This window comes from Pinus tabuliformis, chromosome 2_2 (assembly GCF_031772625.1).
Source record: "Pinus tabuliformis cultivar Carrire ecotype Pingquan chromosome 2_2, CPIR1, whole genome shotgun sequence".
Taxonomy (NCBI): Eukaryota; Viridiplantae; Streptophyta; class Pinopsida; order Pinales; family Pinaceae; genus Pinus; species Pinus tabuliformis.
Genome location: NC_142300.1, coordinates 1,040,865,167 through 1,040,892,199, shown reverse-complemented (window position 1 = coordinate 1,040,892,199; position 27,033 = coordinate 1,040,865,167). Strand labels below are relative to the sequence as shown.

Sequence of the window (27,033 nt, the reverse complement as noted above, 5' to 3'; positions counted from 1 at the left end):
TTGCAGAGGACAGACTAGTTAAATTAGGGTTTCCTAGGTTTACATGCTTTGATTTGCTTTCGGTTCATTTATGTCAATTAAAGTAGCTTTCCTTTGAGATTAGCTTTCGTCCATCAATTAGCAAGCTTCTTCTGAGAGTCTATAGAAGTTGGCTTGAGCCCTAGCGGACTTGTGCCAGCTGACCAAGTGACAGCTGCGACAAGAGCTAGTACTTGTGCATATAGCACCGCCGCTTCCAAGTTTGTACGAACTACCGGGTTGATAAAATTAAGAGACAGGAAGCCCCAGGAGTTGTAGCATTATTGCTACAATACTGGAGCTCACCAGTATTGTCCCTCTAGGCCCTGGGTTCCTTACCACCCGGGGTCGCAAATCTTATCTCAATAAAGCCATTAGGCACGCGGGCGCGGAAGTAGCAGCTGGGCGCCAAGCCACCATCGATGGGGTCCTTAGAGCAACAAAACCCCCTAAGATCGGTCCCCCATGAAGTGCTTCTCCTTCAATTGTAGGGGCCTGGCTAGCTCCCCAAAAAGGCTAGCCCTAAAACGACTTTTTGAGGTCGAACTCCCCGATATCATTCTCCTACAAGAAACCCTTGGTTCTGAAGAGTCTACCACACGAGCCCTAGCCACAGTTGGAGCCCGATGGAACTTCATAGCTTCGGATGCCATGGGCAGATCGGGTGGTCTGGCGTTTGGATACAATCCCAGTTCCATCAGACTTGACTCCTCTTGGGGAGGTCAGGGATTCCTAGGAGCTGATATATTCTCGATTGAACTCGGTCTATCCCTCCGCATTGTCAACATATATGGGCCTTGCCATCAGAGGGAAAATTATTGGAGTCAACTCCTCAGCTGTAATCTATTATCACTTGATCACATTATCATAGGAGGAGACCTGAATTTCTCCCTGGGATTCAGTGAATCATGGGGATCATCGGCCCAGATTGACCCTCTCACAGATTTCATGAGATGGTTATTGGAGCAGCATGACCTCATTGATATCCCACTGCAGAAGCCTCAGCCTACATGGAGAAATAGAAGGACAGGATCGGCTGCCCTAGCCCGAAGATTGGACAGATTCCTGATGAAAGGCCCTCTGATTCATCGACTGCACACATACAAACAGTGGGTAAGCAATGGGGGTATCTCAGACCACTCCCCAATTGCTATGGAAATCCAGGGACCGCACCTGAAACCAAAAGCACCTTACAAGTTCAATCATCTGTGGCTACAAGACCCTAGCTTCTCTAATCTGATTACTGCATTCTGGAGAGCACACCCCATTGATCGAGAATCCTCGATGGCAAGGGGATTTGTTAAAAACCTGACTGAGCTCAAGCATATAGTGATCAATTGGGCCAGGGAGAAGAAGAATCGAGAAGATGAGCAGCTCATCAAGGTAGAAGAAGACCTGAATGCTCTTCTGGACGAGAGAAACAGGGGGTTCATAACTCAGGATGACAAGACCCGACTCGTGGAGCTGGAAAATCAGAAGAATAATATATTAAAGGGTAGGGAGGAATCTATCAGGCTTCGTAGCAGAGCTACTTGGCTTAAAGCCGGAGATGAGAATACCAGATTCTTCCACAACTTTGCCAAAGGAAGGAAAGTGGCAAATACCATATGGAACCTCCCTCTCCCAGAGGGGGGACTGGCAGACTCCTTTAACAAGCTCTCAAATCTGGGTACCTCACACTTCAGAGACCTATACAAGAACCCTGCAGGTACAAATCTGGCTGAAATCATAAACGTGGCCACACACTTCCCCAGATTTGTAGAAGAGGAGGAATCTGAAGACCTTCAAGCCCCCGTCACTATCGCAGAACTGGAAAGTACTATCAAATGGTTCCAAAAGGAAAAGAGCCCTGGACCAGATGGCTGGACTATAGAGTTCTACACTGCCTTCTTTGATCTGCTGGGAGAAGATATCTTAAAGGTTGTTGAGGAAAGCAGGACCTCGGGTTGTCTCTACAACGCTGTTAATTCCACTTTCATTGCCCTCATCCCTAAATCAGACAACCCATCCTCATTTGATGACTTCCGCCCCATATCACTCTGCAATGTCCTCTATAAGATCATCTCTAAGATCATTGCCAATAGGATCAAGCCCATTCTCTCCATACACATCTCCCTTCAACAATTCGCATTTCTGGAAAACAGGCAGATCCATGAAGCCATTGGCTCGGCACAAGAGGCGATACACTCCATCTGGACCAAACATCTCAAGTGTATCCTGCTGAAGATAGATCTATCCAAGGAATTTGACTGAGTCAGCTGGCTATATATGAAAATGATCCTTATTCACATCGGTTTTCCCCCCTCCTTAATCAACTGGATCATGGCGTGCATCACCTCCCCTACCTTCAGTATCTTGATCAATGGATCTGCCTCTCATTTCTTTCACTCCGAAAGAGGGCTGAGGCAGGGTTGTCCCCTCTCGCCACTACTCTTTCTCTTGGTCATAGAAGCTCTAAGCAGACTTATCATCTCTGCAAAAAGGGAGGGGACTATCAGAGGCCTCAAAATCACTGAAGTATGTTTCCTCACTCACCTTCTATTTGTAGATGATGTCTTAATTATACTGGATGGCAGCGTTCAGGACTCAACATCTTTCACTCGTATCCTAGATCTCTTCTCAAAGGCTATGGGCATGGAAGTGAACAGACCAAAGTCCACTATCACCGCGGTGGGTACCACTGCAAATGAAGCGCTCGTGGCTAGACAGGCGTTTCCTTATACCACCCAGCCACTAGACAGAGGCCTCAAATATCTGGGATATTGGCTAAAGCCGACATGTCAAAAGATAGCAGATTGGGTATGGCTAGTAACAAAGATAGAAAAAAGGTTAACATGCTGGAGTCACAGATACCTCTCCAGGGCTGGGAGGCTTACCTTGATAAAATCTGTTCTTGAAGCTACCCCTGTATTCTAGATGGCATTAGCTTGGATACCCCGGAACATACTGGCTAAACTACAACAGCTTTGCAATAGATACTTATGGGCTGGCAACCAATACAAGCGCATCTTTGCCTGGATTGGCTGGAACAAGATTGCCATTCCCAAGAAATGGGGAGGTTGGGGGTTGAAGGAGCTCCCTATATTCGCAAAAGCACTAGCAGGAAAAATGGGTTGGGCTCTTTTGACGACCCAAAGTTTATGGACCAGTATTACATTCCACAAGTACATATGGCCACTCAGCATCTATGACTGGGCAAGACTCCCTAAGTGGAACAAAACAGGCATATCTTCGATATGGAAGGCTCTCTTACACTCACTGCCTCTCATTAGAGACAACCTGGTCTGGCGTATCATAGAAGGAAACAGTGCAAGGATAGGTCTTGACCCCTGGACGGGGAGTGGGGGAAGGCATTCACTACCTCAAGATCTGGTCGCACATCTCACAGCACGGAACATAAAGGTAATCTCACAGATTGCGGACCATGACCAATCGGATATCCTCCACCAAGCTTGGAAAACAGCGCACCAACTAAACCTCCCTGGAAGATGGCACACAGTATGGGAAGAATACAGAGATGCCTTAACAGAATCACACATTAGAATCACAGAAGGCCCGGATGAACTTGTGTGGAACCAGGCAGAACACGGGACGGGGTATACACACCCAAGGATGGATACATACAGCTCATTGCACATAAAAAACCTGAGGTAATTGACAGTTGGTGGCAGAGTATATGGAAACTATCCGCCTCCCCACGTTCAAAGCTCTTCAATTGGTGCATTCTGCGGAATAAAATTCCCACCGGAGACCAGCTTATGAAAAGAGCCCAGCATGGCCCCACGTGGTGCGTGCTATGTAAAGCGGACTCGGAATCCACAGACCACTTATTCCTAAATTGTCGATCGACATTGAACCTGTGGAAAAACCTCAAGCCTTTCATAAACTTCGCGGGCGAATGGGTGGGTTCTGATATTATTATAGCATGGACTGATTGGGAAAAGAATAACAGAGGTTCAAAAACTATCAATCTCCCCATCATTGTAAACTGGGCCATTTGGAAAACAAGAAACAGTGTGATATTCGATAACAAGCCTATTCACTGGCCACTGATAGAGGCTAGTATTGTAGCTGCCCTGAGGGAACTACCCGACCCACCCCCTCCCTCTACTCGACATCCTGCCCCGCCCCCTCCCATCGACCCAAGCACGCCTTGTGCATATTTCGATGGGGCGGCAAACTTGCAAAGATGTGGTGGAGGCATCATCCTTCATATATCAGAGAATCATCACTACAGAATTAAGGCGGGACTGGGAGCTGGAACCAATAACTATGCAGAACTCATCACTCTCTGCCACTTACTTCACTTTGCATTGAGGCACCACTGCACTAGCATCAATATATATGGGGATTCACATATCATCATTAATTGGATAAATGGCACAGCTACTTGTCACATGCACTCACTCAGCATTATATTACATGAAGCACTGACATTCAAATCAGCTTTTAACAATATTACTATCTCTCACATCTACAGGGAACACAACAAGGGTGCCGATAAATTATCCAAGGAGGCAGCGATGATGGACAGAGGCATCTGGGAGATCACAGAGGTTAAAGATCAGCAGGAACAAAAATATTTCCACCGACCGTATATAGACCCGGGATATCCAACCTTGGGTCTACAAGCAGCACAATAGGAACCATTTTTTAATAGCAGTACTTACATAGACTCATACTGTTTTTTGGATATTTTGAAAATGATGAATAGGCTACTGTAATAGAACAGCATGCATACCCTGCGTGGTAATGCAATTTAACAGCACAACTGTTAATACTTGTAAAAAACAGACTCTCTCATGTAAATTTTGGCTTATTAATGCAATATTTATGGATTTTTCCAGAGGAAAAAAAACATAGTGAAAACCCAACTTCTATTAATAAATAAAATAGCAAAATATTATGGCATAGAAACTAGTTATAATGGTGGCAGTTATCTCTAAAGAGAGAGAGAGATATGAGCTACATGCATTTGTAAAAGTTATCACAAGAGTGATCCAAAATGGATTTTGGATATACTCCTAAGTCTAAGTGTTCCTCACTGAGGAAAATGAAAGTCCAAGGAAGTTCCTGGAAATAGCCCCATTGCAGAGATCTTCTCCTCCTAAATCTACTGCAACTTGAATGGGAAAAAATGGACTTAGGATGCAGAAGTTATCGATCAAGGAAGATGCCCTTTGTTCCATAGAAAAGAGGCAAAATCCTTTAAAAAGGCAAAAAAAAACCTTCAAAAGGGGAAATCACATCGGACCAGGGCAAAAGAGCGGATTTAAGTGAAAAAGGGAAGCCACCCCCGATCACCGATCCCCGACATATTGGGTCGAAGGCAGCTATGCGATATAACATAAGGAGTGGGCTGTGCGATACTGCGATCGCCGAAATTGGCGGATCAACATCGGTCGATAACATGGGGCTTAAGGCGAGACCCCCGAGCCGAGCGACGTTGCGATCACTGAAATCGGCAGATTAGCGTCGGCAAAGACCATGCCATATGCACAGAACCCCGAGTATGCGCAATATGTGATTGCGACAAGTCGCATCGCAATATCGCATCGGAGCTACATAGAGGAGCGGGTATGTGTGTGTGTGTGTGTGTGTGTGTGTGTGTGTGTGATGCGATAGCCGGACCCGATAGAGTTATAAAAGATATTCCATATAATTTGAGTTTCGTAAAATGACATTTTACGGGATTTTGCAATGTTTTAATGTATTTTATAAATACAAAGGGGAAACCATGAAACATGGGCATTTGTGATATGTGACAGTGATTAAAGGCAGACCCGATAGGAAAATAGTATAGATTTATGGATATTTGAAGTCCGACAAATAGAGTTTCTACGGATTCTTCCCCTGTTTAGTGTATTTTCCTGTGTAAGCTGGGAATGCTATTTCTGGGGATTTCAAAGCCCAATGGCCCCTTCCGTTACAGAACAGGTGGCCACCATCCCTGAAAGCGTTTAGCAATGATTGCTAACACTCAGAGAGGGGATTTGAGCGGACCAAGGCCGGAAGCCAAAGAGCCCGAGAAGAGGAAAAGAACGGACAACGCCGGTAGGCTTAAAAATCGTGAATGTCAGAGACAGAAGGGGTTGTTAGAGTTGTTGTTGAAACCGAGCATAGGCAGTGCTGAGATAGAAGTGCAAAAAGTGAAACAAAAGCAGGAGGCTAAGGCGAGAGAGAGCAGTGCAAAAAGGCAACAACAAAAACAAGCAACGCAGAAAGAAAAAGCTAGAGCGCAGAGCAGCCAAGGGAGTCACTTGGAGTTCAAGTGGAAAAACAAGAGAGCTGTTAATTACAGAGAGCCAAAGAACCCAGAGCCAAAGAGCTAGAGCCAAGAGCCAGAGCCAAGAGCCAAAGCTAGAGCTAAGAGCCAAAGCCAGAGCCAAGAGCCAGAGCCAAGGGCCAAAGCGAGAGCCGAGAGCCAGAAAGTCGAGAGCTTCAAGAGCCAGGGATAAAATGGTGTCTAAACCCATTGTTTCTGTGTAAAATAGTGGAGTTGAGCCAAGATCTTGTAAAAATGACTTTGCCATAATCCCAGAGAGCCTAGAGTTGACTAGAGCTCACGAAGACGTAGCCCAAGGGTTTTGGGTGAACTCCAAATTAATATTGTTGTTCTATGTGTGTTTTAATGTTGCATTGTCTCTGCTACTTTATTTATTGTTATATGTATTTATATATTAGTTTGAGCACATTAAATTACAGCACATAAATAGTTTTAATAACAAACACCAGCATATACCTTCTGTTCAAGTACATATTTAATTCCGCACTAGTTAATCAATAAGACTTGGGAATATTTTAAAGCTTTGGAAGTGGGAGAGGTTCTTGTAAGTTAGACAAGAAGCCTAAGTGCCCCATTTTCAGATCAAGTGGTATCGGAGCTTAAGTTTGGTTAACCCCACCTTCAAAGAAGGTTATATCAGAATGCTTGATTGACAAAGCATAGATTGCTTGTCTGAAAGGAGTTTGAACAGCAAGAGGTTGATTGTATGCTTGTTTTGCAAACTAACTATTTTTCTGAGTTTGCAGAGGTAAAGGGAGAGCTACTGATAGCTCAGTCCAGGAAGGACAAATAGGAAGAAGGGTTGAAGGCATTCTTCTATCCCAAAGGACCTCAAGGTAGTCCTTAAAGCATAAGAGGTTTGTTGCAAAAGGTTGCTTAAATAAGCTCTTTATTCATCTTGTTTGAAGTTCTTTGTTCATTGGCATAATGACAACTTCCACAAGTGTATCCTCGATTTCCTCTTGCATCACAAGACTCTTTGATGAGGACATAAAGCAAGACTTGTTCATTGTGATGGGCAAGGTGAGAGAAATTTATGAGGATGGATGGAAGAGCAGCATACTTAGAAAGCCATTGAATTCCGTGGAGGAAGAGAAGCAGATGCTTTCTGACAAATTGTAGGAAATGGAGAGGCAACTTCATATTGCAAATATGAACCTAAAAAGGATGCATGAGTTGGACTCACAACTCTTTGTTGCCAAAGAAGCCTTGGTCAAGTATCATCTTGAAGAAGAGGTAAACCATTCCATTTTGTCTTCAAATTCTTCCAAGAATGCTTATATTGGTTCTTTTGAAAAACATACAAGAGGCATAGGTTCCAAGCTAATGTCCAAGATGGGCTATGAAGCAAAGGGCTTGGGAAAGAATGCACAAGGTATTGTTGAAACAATAATGATTGAGGAAAGGCCTAAGTATTTGGGTCTTGGATACGGACAGTCTTATGGAGAGAGTCCCAAAGTTGCCATGAAGGCCATTGAAACAGCTCCAAGAAAGAGTTGCATTGTAGGTCTGCAAGAGTGTGAAGGTTGTATTCAAGAGGAATGCAATGGCTTGAAACATCATTTGTAGGATGCAGGTGTTCAAAAGCACACACTTGAACCAGAGAGTTGTGGAAACTCTAATAGCCTTGAAGAGATTGATGGTGTTCCAAAGGGAGCCACTTCTTCATTTGCTTCACCTCCTCATGAAGGCAATAAAGGTGAAAGAGGTAGGTATAAATCTAGTTCTAAACATATTCCTTTTGATTTTGCAAAGCATGGTAAATTTCCACATAAGCATGGGAAAAGAATTGCATGTTCCTTTTGTGGTTTGGATAACCATCATGTTTCTAGATGTTGGAAGAGAATGGCCACATACAGGAAACTTTTGAAGGAAAAGAAGCAAAAAGCCAAAGGTCCATTGGACAAGGCAAATCATGTTGTCAAGAGGATGCACATGTGTTGCACTTACTGCCATAAGCAAGGGCATCTTGCTGAAAGGTGTTGGACTCTGAATCCAACAATGCTTCCACAAAAGCTGAAGAAAGTGGAAAGAGAAGATGGCAGAAATGGAAATGAAGTTTCCATGGATGATGTGCTTCAGAATGATTCACATGTTGATGCTGATGTGCAGACAAAGGAAAAACCTTTGAACTAGATTGGTAAGAAATGGTTAGAGTTCTTTTCCAATTAAGGTTGCATGTCTACTGATGCATCTATTTGCATTTCTTGTTGATGAGACGCAAGTTGCAGGTTTCTACCAAGATGGTGAATGGAAAAGATTGAGTGGGAGACTCACTTTTTTGCTGCAACATTATATTTCATTTTAGCTTCGAAAGTACAATGTGCGTAAGTGAAAGTTTAAGGATGAAATGCATACATGAGCATAAGATGCATGAACATAGGGATGTTGATGTTTTCCTTGTATTTGAACATGCGTGTGTAATTAACTTGAAGGGCTGATTGCTTTAAAAATACATGTAATATTGACTTGAGAAAAGTTGATTTGGTTTCCAAGATGGAGATAGTGATGAAATGTACATCTTTTGAAAAGAGTCCTAATGGTCTTTTTCTACATGCTTGGCTTGAAGGGTCGTTTGTTTTAAAGGCATGTTTTGTGGGCTTGTTGTCTAGTCCATCATTTATATGCAGATGTAAGACATGGAGGTGTTCACAAAATGTGAAATATGTTTCTTTTGATGAAGCAGGAGCTTAGTCCGTCCAGTTGTTGTTTGTATTCGTGTTGTTGTTAACAGTTGTTGTTAACAGCGTCCCAAACAGGTACAAATGAAAGTTTTGTGGAGCAGATTTACTTCACATTTGTTTGAGCCACCTTGGATCAATGATCAAGGCAGAGAAGTTCAAACTACCTTCTGTGACCATCTAAGAAGGAGTTATGCAAGAAGGCAAAGAAGAAGGCAACCTTTCCCAGGAAGACCAACCCATCCAAGAAGGGAAGTGGTCAGAAACTTTGGTTCAGAGGCACTATGCAAGGCAAGTGTAGGGAGGTTGAAAGAAGAGGGTGAGTCACTCTCATTTACTGTTCAGATCAGTATATCAGTCTTTTGGAGACCAAAAGTTCTTTTAGTGGGAAGGCGTGATCCAAAATGGATTTTGGATAGACTCCTATGTCTAAGTGTTCCTCACTGAGGAAAATGAAAGTTCAAGGAAGTTCTTGGAAATAGCCCCATTGCAGAGATCTTATCCTCCTGAATCTACTGCAACTTGAATGGGAAAAAATGGACTTAGGATGCAGAAGTTATCGCTCAAGGAAGATGCCCTTTTTTTCTGTAGAAAAAGAGGCAAAATCCTTTAAAAAGGAAAAAAAAACCCTTCAAAAGGGGAAATCGCATTGGACCAGGGCAAAAGAGCAGATTTAAGTGAAAAAGGGAAGCCACCCCCGATCGTCGATCCCCAACATATCAGGTCGGAGGCAGCTACGCGATATAACATAAGGAGCGGCCATGCGATACTGCGATCGCCGAAATCGACGGATCGGCATCGCCAAAGGCCATGCCATATGCACAGAACCCCGGGTATGCGCGATATGCGATTGCGACAAGTCGCATCGCAATATCACATCGGAGCTACACAGAGGAGCGATATATATATATATATATATATATATATATATATATATATATATATATATATGCGATAGTCAGACCCGATAGAGTTACAAACGATATTCCATATATTTTGAGTTCCGTAAAATGACATTTTACGTGATTTTGCAATGTTTTAATGTATTTTATAAATACAAAGGGGAACCATGAAACATGGGCATTTGCGATATGCGACAGCGATTAAAGGCGGACCCGATAGGAAAATAGTGTGGATTTATGGATATTTGAAGTCCGAAAAACAGAGTTTCTGTGGATTTTTCCTGTGTTTAGTGTATTTTCCTGTGTAATATGGGAACACTATTTCTAGGGATTTCAAAGGCCCGATGGCCCCTTCTGTTACAGAACAGGTGGCCACCATCCCTGGAAGCATATAGCAATGACTGTTAACGCTCAGAGAGGGGATTTGAGCGGACCAAGGCCAGAAGCCAGAGAGCCCGAGAAGAGGAAACAAACGGACAGTGTTGGTTGGCTTAAAAACCATGAATGTCAGAGACAGAAGGGGTTGTTAGAGTTTTTGTTGAAACCAAGCATAGGCAGTGCTGAGACAGAAGCGCAAAAAGCGAAGCCAAAGCAGGAGGCTAAGGCGAGAGAGAGCAATGCAAAAAGGCAGCAGCAAAAACAAGCAGTGCAAAAAGAAAAAGATGGAGCGCAGAGCAACCAAGGGAGTCACTTGGAGTTCAAGTGGAAAAACCAGAGAGCTGTAAATTGCAGAGAGCCAAAGAAGCCAGAGCCAAAGAGCCATAGCCAGAGCCAGAGCCAAGAACTAGAGCCAAGAGCTAGAGCCAAGGGCCAAAGCGAGAGCCAAGAGCCAAAAATCTTAGAGCTTCAAGAGCCAAGGATAAAATGGTGTCTAAACCCATTGTTTCTGTGTAAAACAGTGGAGTTGAGCCAAGAGCTTGTAAAAAGGACTTTGCCATAATCCCAGAGAGCCTAGTTGAGTTGACTAGAGCTCACAGAGACGTAGCCCAAGAGTTTTGGGTGGACTCCAAATTAATATTGTTGTTTTGTGTGTGTTTTATTACTACATTGCCTCTGCTCCTTTATTTACTGTTATATGTATTTATATATCAGTTTGAGCACAATTAAATTATAGCACATAAACAGTTTTAATAACAAACACCAGCATACACCTTTTGTTTAAGTACATATTTAATTCCGCACTAGTTAATCAATAAGACTTGGGAATATTTTAAAGCTTTGGAAGTGGGAGTGGTTCTTGTAAGTTAGACAAGAAGCCTAAGTGCCCCATTTTCAGATGAGGCTGAAAGAATGGCCTTCAAAAAAAAAAAACCCTAGAAGTCCAAAACACTAGACCTACAATATGAAGCCCTTGGTAGGACCTAAGGTGGTTAGTTGGTCAATCAACTTCCCAAGGACGCAATTGTTGCGTACAATCTTCGATTAGAGCACACAATAGCTCGTCGGAAAAAACTATCCAAGTATTACAACTTTTGATTGGGACAAAGGAATTATATGACAACTTCTCGCCCCCAAAATTGTTTAAAAAACATTATTTAGGGCCACAAAACTACCCTATAAGTTTGGGACCCAAAAAACCATAAAGAAATTGTCAGGAAGTGTTGACGCATAGGGGTGACCGAAGGTTTAAAATTAAGCCAACAAAACCTCCTCAGATACCAACATTTTTCAACACTTACGAACACGAGAGGTCTCACCGAAGGTATGCTGATGGGTTCGCAAGAACTTATGAAGGTTATGCAAGGGAAAAGGGGAAATAGAGACAACCTCGATTCCAATTGATCCACTTCAAACGATGGTAGTCGCCATACGTTACAAATACAACCATTTAGAAGGAATTAAACTAAAATGCTTCACAGTGTGTGTATTATATCCCCAAGGGACTACAACACACATAGGTTAAGTTGAAAGGCATTACATAACAATGAAACAACCATTCGACATGAGTTTAACATATAAGCACAAAAATAACTCCGACACAAAACAAGGGAACATATTTTCATTCATACTTCGATATATTGTTGACATTATGCCTCAACTAGAAAGTATCAACACAAAACATTCACCAAAAGCTCTACAAATACTTCATAATGCATTCATTTATCAAACTACTTGTACAAGATGAATATATAGCGAAACCATGAAGAATTGGCACAAAATCTCTGAATCCTTCATATTAGCAGCGAAATTTAATGATACAGATTACAAAGGTTATCATACGGCAAGATGGGAGAATTTAAACTACTAAAGCATGCCATCGCAATTCATTTAATCATATCCAACCAAACTCTATTACAATCAACAGAATGAGATCAACACAACCAAGAAGTATCAAGCAGGAAAAACATCTAGAGGAACAACATTCAAAGAATAACATCAAGAAGAACAATATCAAGCCAACAACAAAAGCATCCAGAAGCGGCAACAAATTTTTATATAACCTGATTTCCAGCATCACACTACTAAGAATCTTCAACCTAATCACCTATCGATCTTACCCTGATGAGCCATCCACTCTTGTGTCAAATGGTAACCAATTTCTTGACCATAATTAACTAACCCATATTATTGGAGAATGTGATGTTGACAACCACATATTTTTGATATGTCGTGGTCTTCCTTGCTTCAGGCACACATCTGCATAGTGTGTCAAAGATATACGTAGTGTCCACCAACCTCTACAATGCGCGATATTCCTTTTTTCCTCCTTACCCCACGATTTCTCAATACTTAGCCAAAATTTCAAAAAAATCCCATTTTTCACCTTGGCTCCAATAGACCCCAGACATTATTCGTGGCTCGCCCTTGAGAAACTATGGCATGTATGTACACCAAGCAAAGAGAGTACCTTTATGGTTTTCTTCAAAAAATACTCAAACATTTTTTTGGTTGCCAACACTGTAGTTTTTGCTTCCTCTACCCAACTAATAATAGTTTATACTACCTCAACAAGCATAGGAAGAGTCAGGACTAAAGATTTGCTATTTGTGACTACTTGATGTGGTATTGTTTGGGCGACAACAATGTCATCAAGGATTTGCTTTGCTCCATCCTATAGTTGTAAAACATTTTGGGCAAGTTGTTATCTGCTATCTAGAGGTTGATTTTCTTACCCAGTGCCGCACTTCCTACAATTATGGCTTGGCATTCTGATGCTAGTAAGGTGATCAAACTATTGCGTATAGAGTCACTATGTTGCTCTGCAGTTTGAATTATGACGCAGATCTCTTTCAACTCGACACTATCCTGCAACCTATTCTAAACATCTCAGCCAACTTCATATAACCTGATGCATTTGTGCTCACGCTCTCATTCATGTTCAAAGGAATCAAAGGCTACTTTTACCTTTTCTTCTCTTTCAACTTCCTCTGACACGGTAGAAAGCTTTATTTGTAACTACAATTCCTCGACTTTAGTATTGACCCCCTATATGGTTTCCTCGATATTTGACAACTTCTCCTTTGTAGGAGTGTCGATCTCCATTGGAACACCTAGAAGTTTGTTGTATACTTCCTCAGTATTGTATGTGTCCCCTCTCTCTTTTCAACTTGTTGTTATGTTTCCGTCAACTGCATATGTACAGCTTGTGCTCATTGGTGAGCTAAATTAAAACTATCAAGGTTTCCTATGCGCAAAATTACACTTCCTGTGTAATAGATTATTGCAACTGATGTAAAATATTCCAAGGCAGTTGTGAAAAAATTAGGTTTACCTATGGTAGAGCCTAGTTCTGTTGTTGAATGTCAGTGTCTGAAAAGTATATTACGATGGGTGGAACAGACGGGGTGCGATGTCCTACTGAGGTTGAAGCTGGATGTAACTGCTCTGGCTGACTTTTTGGTGCAAGTGGTGCACTGGTCACCTCTGTCGCAATAACGAGCTTTGTTGCACTTGGTGAAGGAGTGACCATCATATATAATTCAATCAAGAGGCACAGTTTCTCCAATTGTTATTTATCTAATATTGCAATTATTTTTGTTCTTGTGCTACTTTTTTAATAATAACAATGAGAAGGTCAGTTCATTGCTCAATCACCTCTTTCTTCTGCTCTATAATTCTCTTTAAATCCTCCTTTGGTAGATAAGGTGTCTCTGGGACAATCAACTTCTTATCCTTTCACTTCTTTCTTGCCCCCTATTGTTGACCCTTCAATGGTCTCTTTTCGCCTACTGGCATTGCTTCTTCTTCTCTAGAGCCTTGTTGTCAAGTATCAGGATGCTCTTCTTTATGTTCCTATTGTGGTAGCTCGGTCATTCCTCCTGTCTTGGGGTGGATTACTCTTCTTGAAGTGGATCTTGGCACTCCTCCTCGCCATTATCAATGTTTTGTGACTCTAGATACTATTCAATAGACAAAGTGTGCCATTATTTTGAAAATTCATTAACAATATGTGACGTCATTCACTCGTCAAGCTTGAAGGTGCACTTCAACCATTGCTTTGTTGGGTCTACATGGGCCTGTATATACATGTGGTGTGGTGTGGTGCAAACTTCACCACTAATTTACAGGCCTTGACAATTTGTACCAAAATGTGTGGTACCTTCAATATGGAGTGTTTGATGACTTCTTTCTAAATATAAAACTTAACAATAGTATTCAGCTAGCGCTTCTTATCCGAAGTATTCCAGAGTGACCCAAACTTTTGTGCGATGAAATACTACTTTTATGGTGGTGGAAAGTGAGTGTCCTTAGGAACTTGTTGTTATCAATGCTACAAGGGTCAACAACCATGCATAATGGAATTCTGCGTTCCTGTCTTGGACTGCGAGATAGTCCTACATGAACTGGTTCATGAGGAAGGTTTCCCACTTCATCTATACACCTGAAATGAACTTTATTATTGTAGTTATTTCTCCCAAGGGGCATTGACCCTTCATGCATTTTCTGAGAAGTTTGTATGGTGTTACACGATGACCTGCACATGTGGATCATTTATGGAGGATATCAAATCTCCTTGTTGTCTAGAAATTGTTTCATACTTCTCTTCCATATCCTTGGTGATTACTTTTTTGTTTTTCTTGTCAAAAAGAGGCTATAGATCCTATCCCTCCATGGGAAACCCTATAATCTTGGATATGAAGTGTGAATCGATTTAATGGGATCATATAGCCACAAAAATCCCCCATGCGCACATCTTAATAAGAGTTTGACGCACATATTTACTTCAATACTTTGACCAAAATGCACGATATCGAGTATATTCAAAATATTTAATTTCCTACCCGTGACCCAATTTTCTGGCTCGCAAACCTGTGGGTGCCCTAGTTTCACTGTAATGTTTAGGTATTTATATTTTTCAAATTGAGGAAATGATCCAGGTGGATATTGGTGGCCACCTGCCAAGTCCACTTGGACCCCCACCATTGTTTCTTTCAGCTTTTCAGTTTCCTTAATTGTAGTACAATTGACTATTTTTAGCAGTTTTTTGAGTCCTAAATTTCCAGAGCCATTTTGGGGCCCTAAACGACGTTTTTTTGGGAAAACTAGGAGCAACATGGGTCCATGGACCGATTGGACCCATGTTGCTCTTCCCAAAGTTTTTGTTCTTGGATAGATCTTTCTAACGAGATATTGTGCGTGTCAAACGGAGATCATATGCCAAAGTTATGACCCCGGGAAGTTGATGTACCAATTTACCCAAACGGGGCCCACAGTTTGGTGTTTCATATTCTAGGGTTAGGTTTTTGGATGTTTAGGGTTTTCCATTGTTTCTCAACAATAAATAGGCCTTCTAGCTTCATTGTAACACAGTTCAGAGGCATGTAGCCGCCACGTCTCTTCTCAGAGATAAGCTACCATCGCCCTAGCTGGTTTATTACCATTATTGTTTGTAAGCATATTTCAATATTTTACATTAATGAAATGAAGTATTATTTCCGTTGCATCTCTGTGTTTATGGTTATCTCTGTAATTTGTTGTGTTCTTATTTAAATCTGGATTAGTGGTATCAGAAGGGTTTGCTTTTTCTCTGTTTTTCTTTGCATGTCCCCAACGAGATCGGGATTTAAGGAGTTAGGGCTTGAACTGGTCGAACCTTTGCAAGACCAGCCTCACAAATCCCGGCGGCCTCCCATGGTGGATGAAAATAAAGAAAAGGGGGCGGGAGATACTATCAAAATATTGCTCGAAGAAGCCCCCGAGCGACAAAGGAACATGATTATGGACAACTACTCTGGAAACGCCACACCGTTTAAGGTACAAGTTAATTTTGAAATCCCCATATTCGAACGTTGAATAGACGTAGATGTCGTCGATAAATAGTTAAATCTGCTATAGGGTTATTTTTTGTTCATGATTTTTCTAGTCGGGAAAAGATTGTTTTCGCTCTTGTCAAAGTAGCCCCCCACGTCAAGGACTCGTGGGATGTAGGAATTTACAGGGTAAGTTCCACAGAAGAATACCAAAAGGGCACCGCTCACAACCAGATCTCAAATCAATACACCAGTATTTTTGACGTGGTTAAAACCCTCAGAGTGCAAGGAGGGAAACAGTCCACGGCCTGTCCCAACGTGGGTACAGACAATTTATTAATCAAAGAATGAAAATTTACATAAGCTTCTCTCATGCACGGATTGCCCGAACAATGACCCTCCATGCGCTTTAAATAGAACTCATGGACCAATCGGGTGTCAAGCCACGGATCAAGTGTCGGTAATACCGAGGTGAGAGTGAACCGTCGGATCACTACATATCGTGACCGTCGGATTGTAAGTTACAAAATGTACAACGGTAAAGAAACACACTTTACCTAACTCTAACCTAACTCTATACTAGACCAAGTTGAACTTAACTATATCCTATGTGTCGGAATATCCTAACATCCCCCCTTAAGAACAACTTGGGATAGGATTGAAGGATTTACAAATATGACACAATAGGAGAAGGAAGGAGGCACTAGAGCCTATCCCCCCTTAGTGACAACTTCCTGAACTCCAAGCATATATCGAAGTTTAGTGAACTTCGCCTCTGTGAGAGCCTTTGTGAAGATGTCTGCAACCTGATCATCCGTTGGACAATATTGCACTTCAAGAACATGGTCAAGAATGAGCTTTCTGATGAAGTGCATGTGTAGTTCAATGTGTTTGCTGCGCTGATGCTGGACTGGATCTTTGCATAGCTGAATGGCACTTTGATTATCACACCAAAGTGTGGTTGGATGCTGCTGCTCAAAGCCAAACTCTGATAGGATCTGACGAAGCCACAAGGCTTCCTTACTAGCTTCCACGGCACCACGATACTCTGCTTCTGCTGACGAAAGAGAAATGGCAGCCTGTTTCTTACAAGCCCATGTAATAGGTCCTGAACCAAGAGTGAAGACATAACCGGCAGTAGACTTCCGATCATCAAGGTCACCAGCCCAATCAGAATCAGTGAAACCAACTAACAGAGGAGCTGCTTTGGCACTGTAATGAATCCCAAACTGTATTGTACCTCGAACATAACGAAGTATTCTTTTAGCTGCTTTCCAATGACTTTCACGGGGGTTTTGCATAAAACGAGCAACAAGGCCAACAACAAAGGAAAGATCAGGACGAGTATGGGTTAAATACAAGAGTTTTCCGACAAGTTGACGGTATAAGGTAGCATCAACTTCAGGAGAAGTACAAGAGACTGAAAGTTTGACTCCAGACTGAAAGGGAGAAGGGGCTGGCTTACAGTCTTCCATGTGAAAATGACGAAGAATATCACAAGCATACTTGGACTGGGAAAGGAAAATACCCTCTTGGGATTGCAAGACTTGAAGACCGAGAAAATAGTGTAAGTGTCCTAAGTCTGTCATTTCAAATTTCTTTTTAAGGCTGGACTTCACATGGTTTATAAGGTTGGGATCACTACCAGTAAGAATAAGATCATCAACATAAAGAACAAGGATGATGAGAGAGTTGCCCACTTTCTTGGTGTAGACAGTATTGTCAGAATGACACCTAGAAAAGCCAGATTCTAAAAGAAAGCTATCCATTTTGGCATACCAAGCCCGAGGAGCTTGCTTGAGGCCATAAAGGGATTTCTTAAGGCGACAAACGAGGCTGGAGTCTGTTTGTATGAAGCCAATGGGTTGTTCCATATAGATTTCTTCCTGCAAGTCCCCATGCAAGAAGGCAGATTTAACATCCATTTGATGGACTTCCCATTTTAAAGAGGCAGCAAGGGAAAGAACAAGGCGGATAGAGTTCATTTTGGCAACTGGAGAGAAGGTTTCAGTGTAGTCAATGCCTTCAACCTGTGAAAAGCCCTTAGCAACTAGACGAGCTTTATGTTTATTAACTTTCCCATCTGGTCCATACTTGGTTCTGTAAACCCATTTGCATCTAACAAGTTTGCGTCCCTTTGGTAGAGGAACAAGATCCCATGTATCATTTGTCATCAATGAATGATATTCTTCATTCATAGCTGTTTCCCAATGTGGATGGCCTGAAGCTTCTGCAAAAGTGTCAGGATCATGATTCACTGGAGCTTGAGCCAGTAAAGAAGAGGCTCTTTCAAACTGAGAACGTGTACGTCGCTGATCTGTAGGATCACCGGCAAGATCACCTGCTGCATCCCGAGTAGCACGGACCCATCTTGGAAGTTGAGGATCCTGAGAAGGTGGGGAAGGATTATCATCCTCGCTTTCATCATCAGAAGAAGAAATGTTTTCAAAGATAGAAGAGATGGGAAGAGGTGGCACATCCGCCGGACTAGGCTCGCAGGCCGATTTATTTTCATCAAATTTTACATCTCTTCTAATGATAACATTTTTGGACTTAAATGGAATAAGTCTATAGCCTTTTACATCTTCAGAATATCCAACAAAAGTACATTTCTCACTCTTAGGTTCTAAGGCTTTATGCTTTTCATCTGGAATATGGGCCCATGCTTCACTTCCAAACACACGAAAGTGACTTACATCTGGTTTAATGGAACTCCAAGCTTCTTCTGGAGTGATATTCTCTAGAACCTTAGTAGGAGTGCGATTGATTATATAATTTGCACAATTAATTGCTTCGGCCCAAAAACTAAGACTGAGTCCTTTAGATTGCAGCATACAATTAGCCATTTCCTTTAAAGTGCGATTTTTCCTTTCAGCTACACCATTTTGTTGTGGAGTGTATGGAACAGTATGTTGCATTTGAATTCCATTTTCGGTGCAAAAGGTGATGAATGCATTTTTAACATATTCTCCACCATTATCAGTTCTTAGCTTAAGAATTTGATGTCCAGATTGTTTTTCAACGAATGCTTTGAAGGCCAAAAAGGTGGTAAATACTTCGCTCTTGAGTTTTAAGAAGTATACCCAAGTGCGTCTAGAGAAATCATCAATGAAAGTTAAGAAGTACTTGCAGCCAGAGAATGAAGCAACAGGAAGAGGACCACATAAATCACTGTGCACAAGCTGTAAAGGGGCTGAGGCGTGCCAAGAGGCACGTTTGTCAAAACTGTCCCGATGATGTTTTCCGAGTACACATCCGGAACAAACACCATCTTTGCAAGATACCATAGGAAGACCTGTCACCATGTTTTCTTTACATAGATGCTGAAGGGAGCGATAGTTTAAGTGACCATACCGCTCATGCCAAAGTTTGCTCACTTCATCATTATGAGCAACAAATACTGAGGGAAGATGGGATGACCCAAAGTTGTGAAACTTATACAACCTTTTGGAATCATCAGCAAGACCAGTAGCTAGAATCTGTTTAGGATCTTTTAGATCCTTGATTACAACATCATGAGGTGAAAATTCAACAATTTTACCTTCACCTGAATGAGTTATCTGATAGACAGATAGAAGGTTGCAGGATAAGTTTGGAACACATAATACATCATTGAACTGACCATTGTCTAGATGAACAGTTCCAGTCCCTACAACATTAAGAGATCTATCATCACCAACATATATATTTTTGGTGTTACAATCATTTAAAGAAGAAAACATGGCTTGGTTTTTGGCCATGTGACAAGAGGCTCCAGAATCAATGAGCCACTCATGAGAATGAGAAGAAGAAGAAGATACATTTAATGCATAACCAGACTGAGATGATTGACGATGACATGCAGAAAATGCCGTTCCGGAAGTTGAAGTTGAAGTAGGCTCCAGATGGATGTTATGTTTCTTCATTGCGGCTTCCAAGGCTTCCATCTTCTTAAAGCATTTAGATTCTAAGTGGCCATCTCGATTACAAAAGTTACAATGTCTTTCAGTCTTCTTCCATTTGTTTTTATTGGGCTTATCATATTGCTGAAATGATCTTTCATCTTGAGGCTGAGTTGGTTTAGGACCATTCCTTTGAGGATAAGACTTCTTAGGATTCTTTGAATTTGGTTACTGCTGGGCGGCTAACGCTTTTGTGGAAGAGTTTCCAAGATTAAGAAGACCAAGGTGTAAGAGTTTTTCTTGTTCTCTTATTAAGGAATCACAAAAGGAGTCAAAGGAAGGGGGCTTGTAGTCTTTGCCTTGACAAATGAAAGCTTCCCTGGTAGAATGGAAAGTGGAAACAAATACAGAGTAGGCTGGCCCTAACTTAGTAAGGATGGAATAAATAAGGTTACCATCATCTTTCTTAACTTTAACACCTTCCAAGAGATATCTAAGGTTCTTGAATTTTGACAAGAAATCTTCAATGCAAGAAAAATTATTAGGATCCAAAGTAAGCAGCTCATTTTCAAGTTGATGGGATCTAATTTCATTTTTAATCCCAAAAACTTTAGCAAGTTTTTCTAATGCTTCATGAGGAGTTTCAATTTCTGCAATGTGGAATCTAAGATCAGGAGAAACAGACATTCCTATCAAGCCACGTGCTTGATCTTGTCGATTTTCCCATTTTTCGGCCTTGTCTTCATCTTTGGGTTTCTTCTCTTGGTCTGTGGCTATTCTGAAGAGACCTTTACTTCTAAGTAAATCTCCCATGTAGGCTACCCATTGGAAGTAGTTAGTGCTGTCAAGAATGACTTGGCATGGACTTTCCATTTTTGAAAAACAACTGAAGCTGAAGATGCTGAAAGTAAGTGGTCCAATGGATAGATCTCGAAAAAATAGGCGGTTTTAAAAAAAACGGCTCTGAAAAAGGCTTCCGGATGAAGAAGTTATGGCTTTTTGAAAAAAAATTGTTGACGTTGCCGGCAAAGTGCGCGAATGTGCGGGAATGAAAAAAATCCGCCCCCACAAAATGGAGACTTGAACCCAAGACCTCTACTCTCTTAAAAGGTCTTTGAACCAATTGATCTATACAAAAGATTTGAGAGAGAGAGAGAGAGAGAGAGAGAGAGAGAGAGAGAGAGAGGGGGGGGGGGGGGGGGGGGGGGGGGGGCCTCGATTTGCGTGCTTGCCTTGGGAAGACTCTTTTCCCTACAAAACACAAAACACAAAACCCAACACGAATATCCAAAGAAAAACGAACCTTACGGCTCGAAGTTAGCTTTAGCCAAAAAACTAGAAATTTTAAAAAAAATCTCAAAGTTAGCTTTTAGCCGAAAAACTAAATATTTTCCTCAATGTTTCTGATTTTCCGAGATCACACTAAGGTGCAGGGAAAAGAGCATACGCATGAGAAAAATCCTTTCTTTCTGTTTCTGATTTGCCCAGATCGCACAGAGTCGCAGGGCAAAGAGCATACGCAGAAATGAAAGGTATAGATCCGGGAAAAAAAAAAGGCTAAATAAACCGAAACCGAAATAAGCAGAGAGAAAATGACAGTAAACTGCAAAAAAAAACACTGTATACCTCCCGATCTGAAAAATGACGCAGCTAGGGCTACCGGAAACCTTTTCGCGTGAAACGAAAGGGGTTCCTCACTGAAACAGATGCTCCGAATGCAACAGAGCAGTCCTCTCGGCCCGAAAGCAGTCAGAAACAGCAGATCTAGGAAACGACAGCCGCATGCAGTTCTACCGGCTTCAGATTTGGATCACCAACGGACGCGGCCCTCAAATAGCTCTGATACCATGTAGGAATTTACAGGGTAAGTTCCACAGAAGAATACCAAAAGGACACCGCTCACAACCAGATCTCAAATCAATACACCAGTATTTTTGACGTGGTTAAAACCCTCAGAGTGCAAGGAGGGAAACAGTCCACGGCCTGTCCCAACGTGGGTACAGACAATTTATTAATCAAAGAATGAAAATTTACATAAGCTTCTCTCATGCACGGATTGCCCGAACAATGACCCTCCATGCGCTTTAAATAGAACTCATGGACCAATCGGGTGTCAAGCCACGGATCAAGTGTCGGTAATACCGAGGTGAGAGTGAACCGTCGGATCACTACATATCGTGACCGTCGGATTGTAAGTTACAAAATGTACAACGGTAAAGAAACACACTTTACCTAACTCTAACCTAACTCTATACTAGACCAAGTTGAACTTAACTATATCCTATGTGTCGGAATATCCTAACATGGGAAACCTACTGCGAGCAGAAGGATGAAAGTACAAGCTCACTATTTTTAGCCGCACCCACTTGGGATTCATTCCAAGATGCCATGAAGGAGTGATACTACCCTGTCAGAAGCTATGAGGATCAATACATAAAGTGGACCACGCTGCGGCAAGGGAGGGACCAAGACGTTCCGGAGCTTAACAATATTTTCCATACCCTTCGCACAAAGTTAGGTATCAAGGATTTAGAGCAACATTTGGTACTCAAATACCGCGGCTGCCTGCACAAGTACATCCAGGAAGAAATAGAATTCCTGAACATCCCCTCACTCGGCACGACATATCGATATGTCGTCAAGGTCGAGCAAAAGTTTAAACAAAAGTAGCGAGACTTTGGATCTGCGAATCTGAAGCAAGGGAAAGGTTCCCCAAACCACAGAACAAAGGACAAAGCCAAGGTGAGGCGGCCCAAGACAACCCATCAAAGATGCAAGCAAAGAACAACGTCGTGAAGTCAAAAAAGGACACAGGAAAGTGGTGTGAGTTCCATAAGAGTACCACTCACAACACAAGTGAGTGTCGAGCCAAGCAGTCACTGGTGGCCGAGCTAAAGGTTTCATAATCAGATGCATGTTCTGACTCTGAGTCAGAACCCGACAAGGGGAATGAAAAAGGGAAACAGATTATCGATGCGGAGCCCAATGCCACCATTGCCACCACGAAGATACAGAAGGAGGAACCCGAAGATCCAGAGGAGGAGGAGTGTCTCTTCCACTCCCATATGTGGGTAAAAGGCTCCCCACTACAGTTCATTGTCAACAGCGAGAGCCAAAAGAACCTCATCTTGGTAGAGGTCGTGAAGCGGCTGAGCTTACTGACCACAGCACATCCACAACCATACACCATCGGGTGACTTCACCAAGGACGGGATCTTCGCTTGAGCCAGCAGTGTCGCCTTCCATATAACATCAAGCCCTTCACGGATGAGGTATTGTGTGACATTGCTCCCCTTGAAGTTTGTGATGTATTACCAGGACAACCATACTTGTGGAAGCGACATTCTGTGTATGAGTCAAGGGCCCGTGTTGTTATTGTTACTTTGGGAAATAAGTTGTACAGGATACCAGAGGTAGCACTGCCTACTGCCATCTCTTTGGTTACTGTAAAAAAATGCAGTAAGCTCATTTCCAAAACCAGGAAATTCGTTTTCCTAATGATACGCCCTCAAGGAAAGAAGAAGACGATGGCCACAACCTCCAGATAGGGCCCCTCCGCACGACAACTACAGATGGACAAGGTCATGGAGGAGTACGAGTACATCTTCACCTCCCCCGCAGGGGTTCCTCTACACTGTCAGGTCAAGCACTCCATCGATCTAACCCCAGGTGCACCATTGCCCAATGGACCAATCTATCGGTGCTCCATTCTGGAGAACGATGAAATCAAGAGGCAGATTCAAGAGCTGCTGCAGAAAGGTCACATCTATCCGATTTCATCGCCATGTGGGAGCTTGATCGTGTTGGTACAGAAGAAGGATGTGACTTGGAGACTCTATATTGACTATCGGGCGCTGAACAAGATCACTGTCCGTAACAGGTACCCGATCCCATGGATTGATGACATCCTGGACCAACTGAAGGGGCAAAATATTTCAGCAAGATTGATTTGAAGTCAGGATATCACTAGGTACTAATTCAACCCTCCAATGTATGGAAGACTGCCTTCAAAGCCAAGGAGGGCCTTTTCGAATGGTTGGTTATGACTTTCGGGTTGACGAATGCTCCTGCAATCTTCATGAGGCTAATGGATGACATCTTACGGCCATTCACCAACTCATTTGTAGTGGTATACTTGGATGACATCCTGATCTTCAGCCAGAGTTGGGAAGAGCACCTCCACCACATCCGACAGGTTATCCAAACACTGTGGCAACACAAGTTATGTGCCAATTTGGAGAAATGCACTTTTGGCATGACCCAGGTTTAGTATCTGGGATACATTATTGATGAACAGGGGGTGCATGTAGATCCAACCAAGATCCAAGTCATTCGGGATTTGCCATCTCCAACCACTCTGACAGAGCTCTGCAGCTTTCTAGGTCTTGCCAACTTCTACCGCAGGTTCGTGTTGGGATTTTCTCATATCACTTGGCCCTTGAGTCAAGTCACCAAGGGAGGAGAGAAAGCAAAATTATTTTGGTCTGAATCTCAACAGAAGGCATTCACATAGTTGAAAGATCGCCTCTTCACGGCACTAGTGCTCACATTACCAGACTTGCAAAAACCATTTGAGGTCGAGACAGATGCCTCTGACTATGCTATTGGGGCAGTCCTTACTCAACACAAGCATCCAGTGGCATATCACAGTGAGACACTTTCAGACATAGTCCGGAAGTATCCCACTTATGACAAAGAGATGTATTCCGTTGTGCAGGCCTGCCGACAATGGAAGCATTACATTTTGGGGAAGGAAACGGTCATCCACATAGACCACCGACCCTTGCAGTTCATATAGATCCAAGGGAAATTGTAGAATAATCACCATCAGAAGTGGTCCACATACCTGCAACAGTTCCATTTGAATATCAAGAATAAGAAGGGCAACACCAATAATGTTACAGATTGCCTCAGTCGACCACCGATCATGGCGTTAACCACCATGCTCAACTCTTGTGGGCACGAGACTTCTGATTGGCCACTTCTCTACAAAAGCGACCCAGAATTCGGCCACACATACCAAACACTCTTGGAGGGTCAGCATGTTCCAGATTTTCACCTCCAGGATGCCCTGTTTTGCCACCTGGGTCACCTTTGTGTTCCTTCAAGCGAGCATGCCAAGATGATTTGGGAAGCACAATACAGTCGGGCTACTGGGCATTTTGGGGTCAAGAAAACGGTGGTCGTACTGCATAAGTATTTCTATTGTCCGAATCTTTGACAGGATGTTCGGAAGTACATCAGATCATGGATTGCCTGCGCCATTGCCAAACCAACCATAAAGAAGCAAGGCCTCTATACCCCACTGCCTACCCCTAGTCGACCTTGGGAATCCATCTCCATGGATTACATGTCAGGCCTTCCTTCCACTAAGCATGGAAACGACTGTGTTTTTGTGGTCGTCGACAGGTTCTCGAAGATGGCCATTATGGCGGCCTGCAAGAAGAATATCACAACAAAAGCCACCAGTAAACTCTTCTTTGAACGAGCGTGGGTACACTTTGGGATCCCACAGTCTATCATCTCAGATCACGACAACAGGTTCCTCAGTACATTTTGGTCCAGTCTTTGGTCGATGCTGGACACCAAACTCACTAAATCCACAGCCTTCCATCCTCAAACTGATGGTCAAACAGAGGTTGTCAACAGGATGATCGTACACATTCTACGCATGTACAACTCAAATAATCCACGCACATGGGATGAGAGCGTCCCTTATGTTCAGCACAGCTACAACCAGGCTCTTCATAGCTCGACTAGCCACAACCCTTTTCAGGTGGGCTTGGGATTCCAACCACTATGTCCCATTGATGTGGCCATGCCATTTGTAGCTACTCACGTAGATTCGGCTCATGTCCAGTCCGAAACAGATAAGGCAACCAACTTCATTAAGCACATCCAACATATTCGCAAGCAGGTCCATGACATTATCGAGAAATCAAATGCCAATTACAAGTTGCGACATGATCAACATCGAGTGCCACACAAGTTTCAGGTGGGTGATAAAGTCTGGTTGCATTTGCAAAAGGAACGCCTTACCGGAGCCTATCAGAAACTTAGACCACTATCATATGGTCCTTACACCATTACCAAGGCTATGGGAGACAATGCATTTGAGCTCAGCATCCCCCCATTCCTTCACCTGCACCCAGTGTTCAATGTGGACCGCCTTCGGCCATACTTTCCACCATTACTAGACACATCCGACATTGTAGAACAGCTCACACCCACAGAGTTAAATCCAAATTGCATGGAACAAGCTGCAACTAATCGAATCATGGACACATAGATCAAGCACACTCGCCAACAGAATATCCAACTGTATCAAGGTGTCAAAGCAAGCCAACTCCTTCACCAAGGCAAGTGGCTCACTAAGAACCAAGTTCAACAGAAGTTTCCTCATCTCATGGAGGAACTCAACACAATGGGGACCATTGCTTCCTAAGGGGGAGGAATGATCCAGGTGGATATTGGTGGCCACCTACCAAGTCCACTTGGATCCCCACCATTGTTTCTTTCAGCTTTTCAGTTTCCTTAATTGTAGCACAGTTTACTATTTTTGGCAGTTTTTCGGGTCCTGAACTTCCGGAGCCGTTTTGAGGCCCTAAACGATGTTTTTTGGGAAAATTGGAGCAACATGAGTCATTGGATTGATGTTGCTCTTCCCAAAGTTGTAGGTCTCGAATAGATCTTTTTAACGAGATATTGTGCGCGTCAAACGGAGATCATATGCCAAAGTTACGACCCCAGGAAGTTGATGTACCAATTTACCCAAACGGGGCCCAAAGTTTGGCGTTTCATCTTCTAGGGTTAGGTTTTTGGATGTTTAGGGTTTTCCATTGTTTCTCAACAATAAATAGGCCTTCGAGCCTCATTGTAACACAGTTCAAAGGCATGTAGCCACCACATCTCTTCTCAGAGATAAGCTACCATCGCCCTAGCTGGTTTATTTCCATTGATGTTTGTAAGCATATTTCAGTATTTTACATTAATGAAATGAAGTATTATTTCCACTGCATCTCTATGTTTATGGTTATCTCTATAATTTGTTGTGTTCCTGTTAAAATCCGGATC

At 42.6% G+C, this 27,033-nt stretch overlaps 1 protein-coding gene across 1 annotated transcript; it reads left to right on the top strand.

Moving 5' to 3' along the window:
• Positions 1-669: 669 nt before the first annotated feature.
• Positions 670-4,661, top strand: LOC149196931 (uncharacterized). The gene is made up of 4 exons (XM_089408495.1): positions 670-2,162; positions 2,595-2,817; positions 2,935-3,420; positions 3,690-4,661. Exons 1-4 carry the CDS (start codon positions 670-672, stop codon positions 4,659-4,661), a joined length of 3,174 nt encoding a protein of 1,057 aa, XP_089264621.1.
• Positions 4,662-27,033: the final 22,372 nt, after the last annotated feature.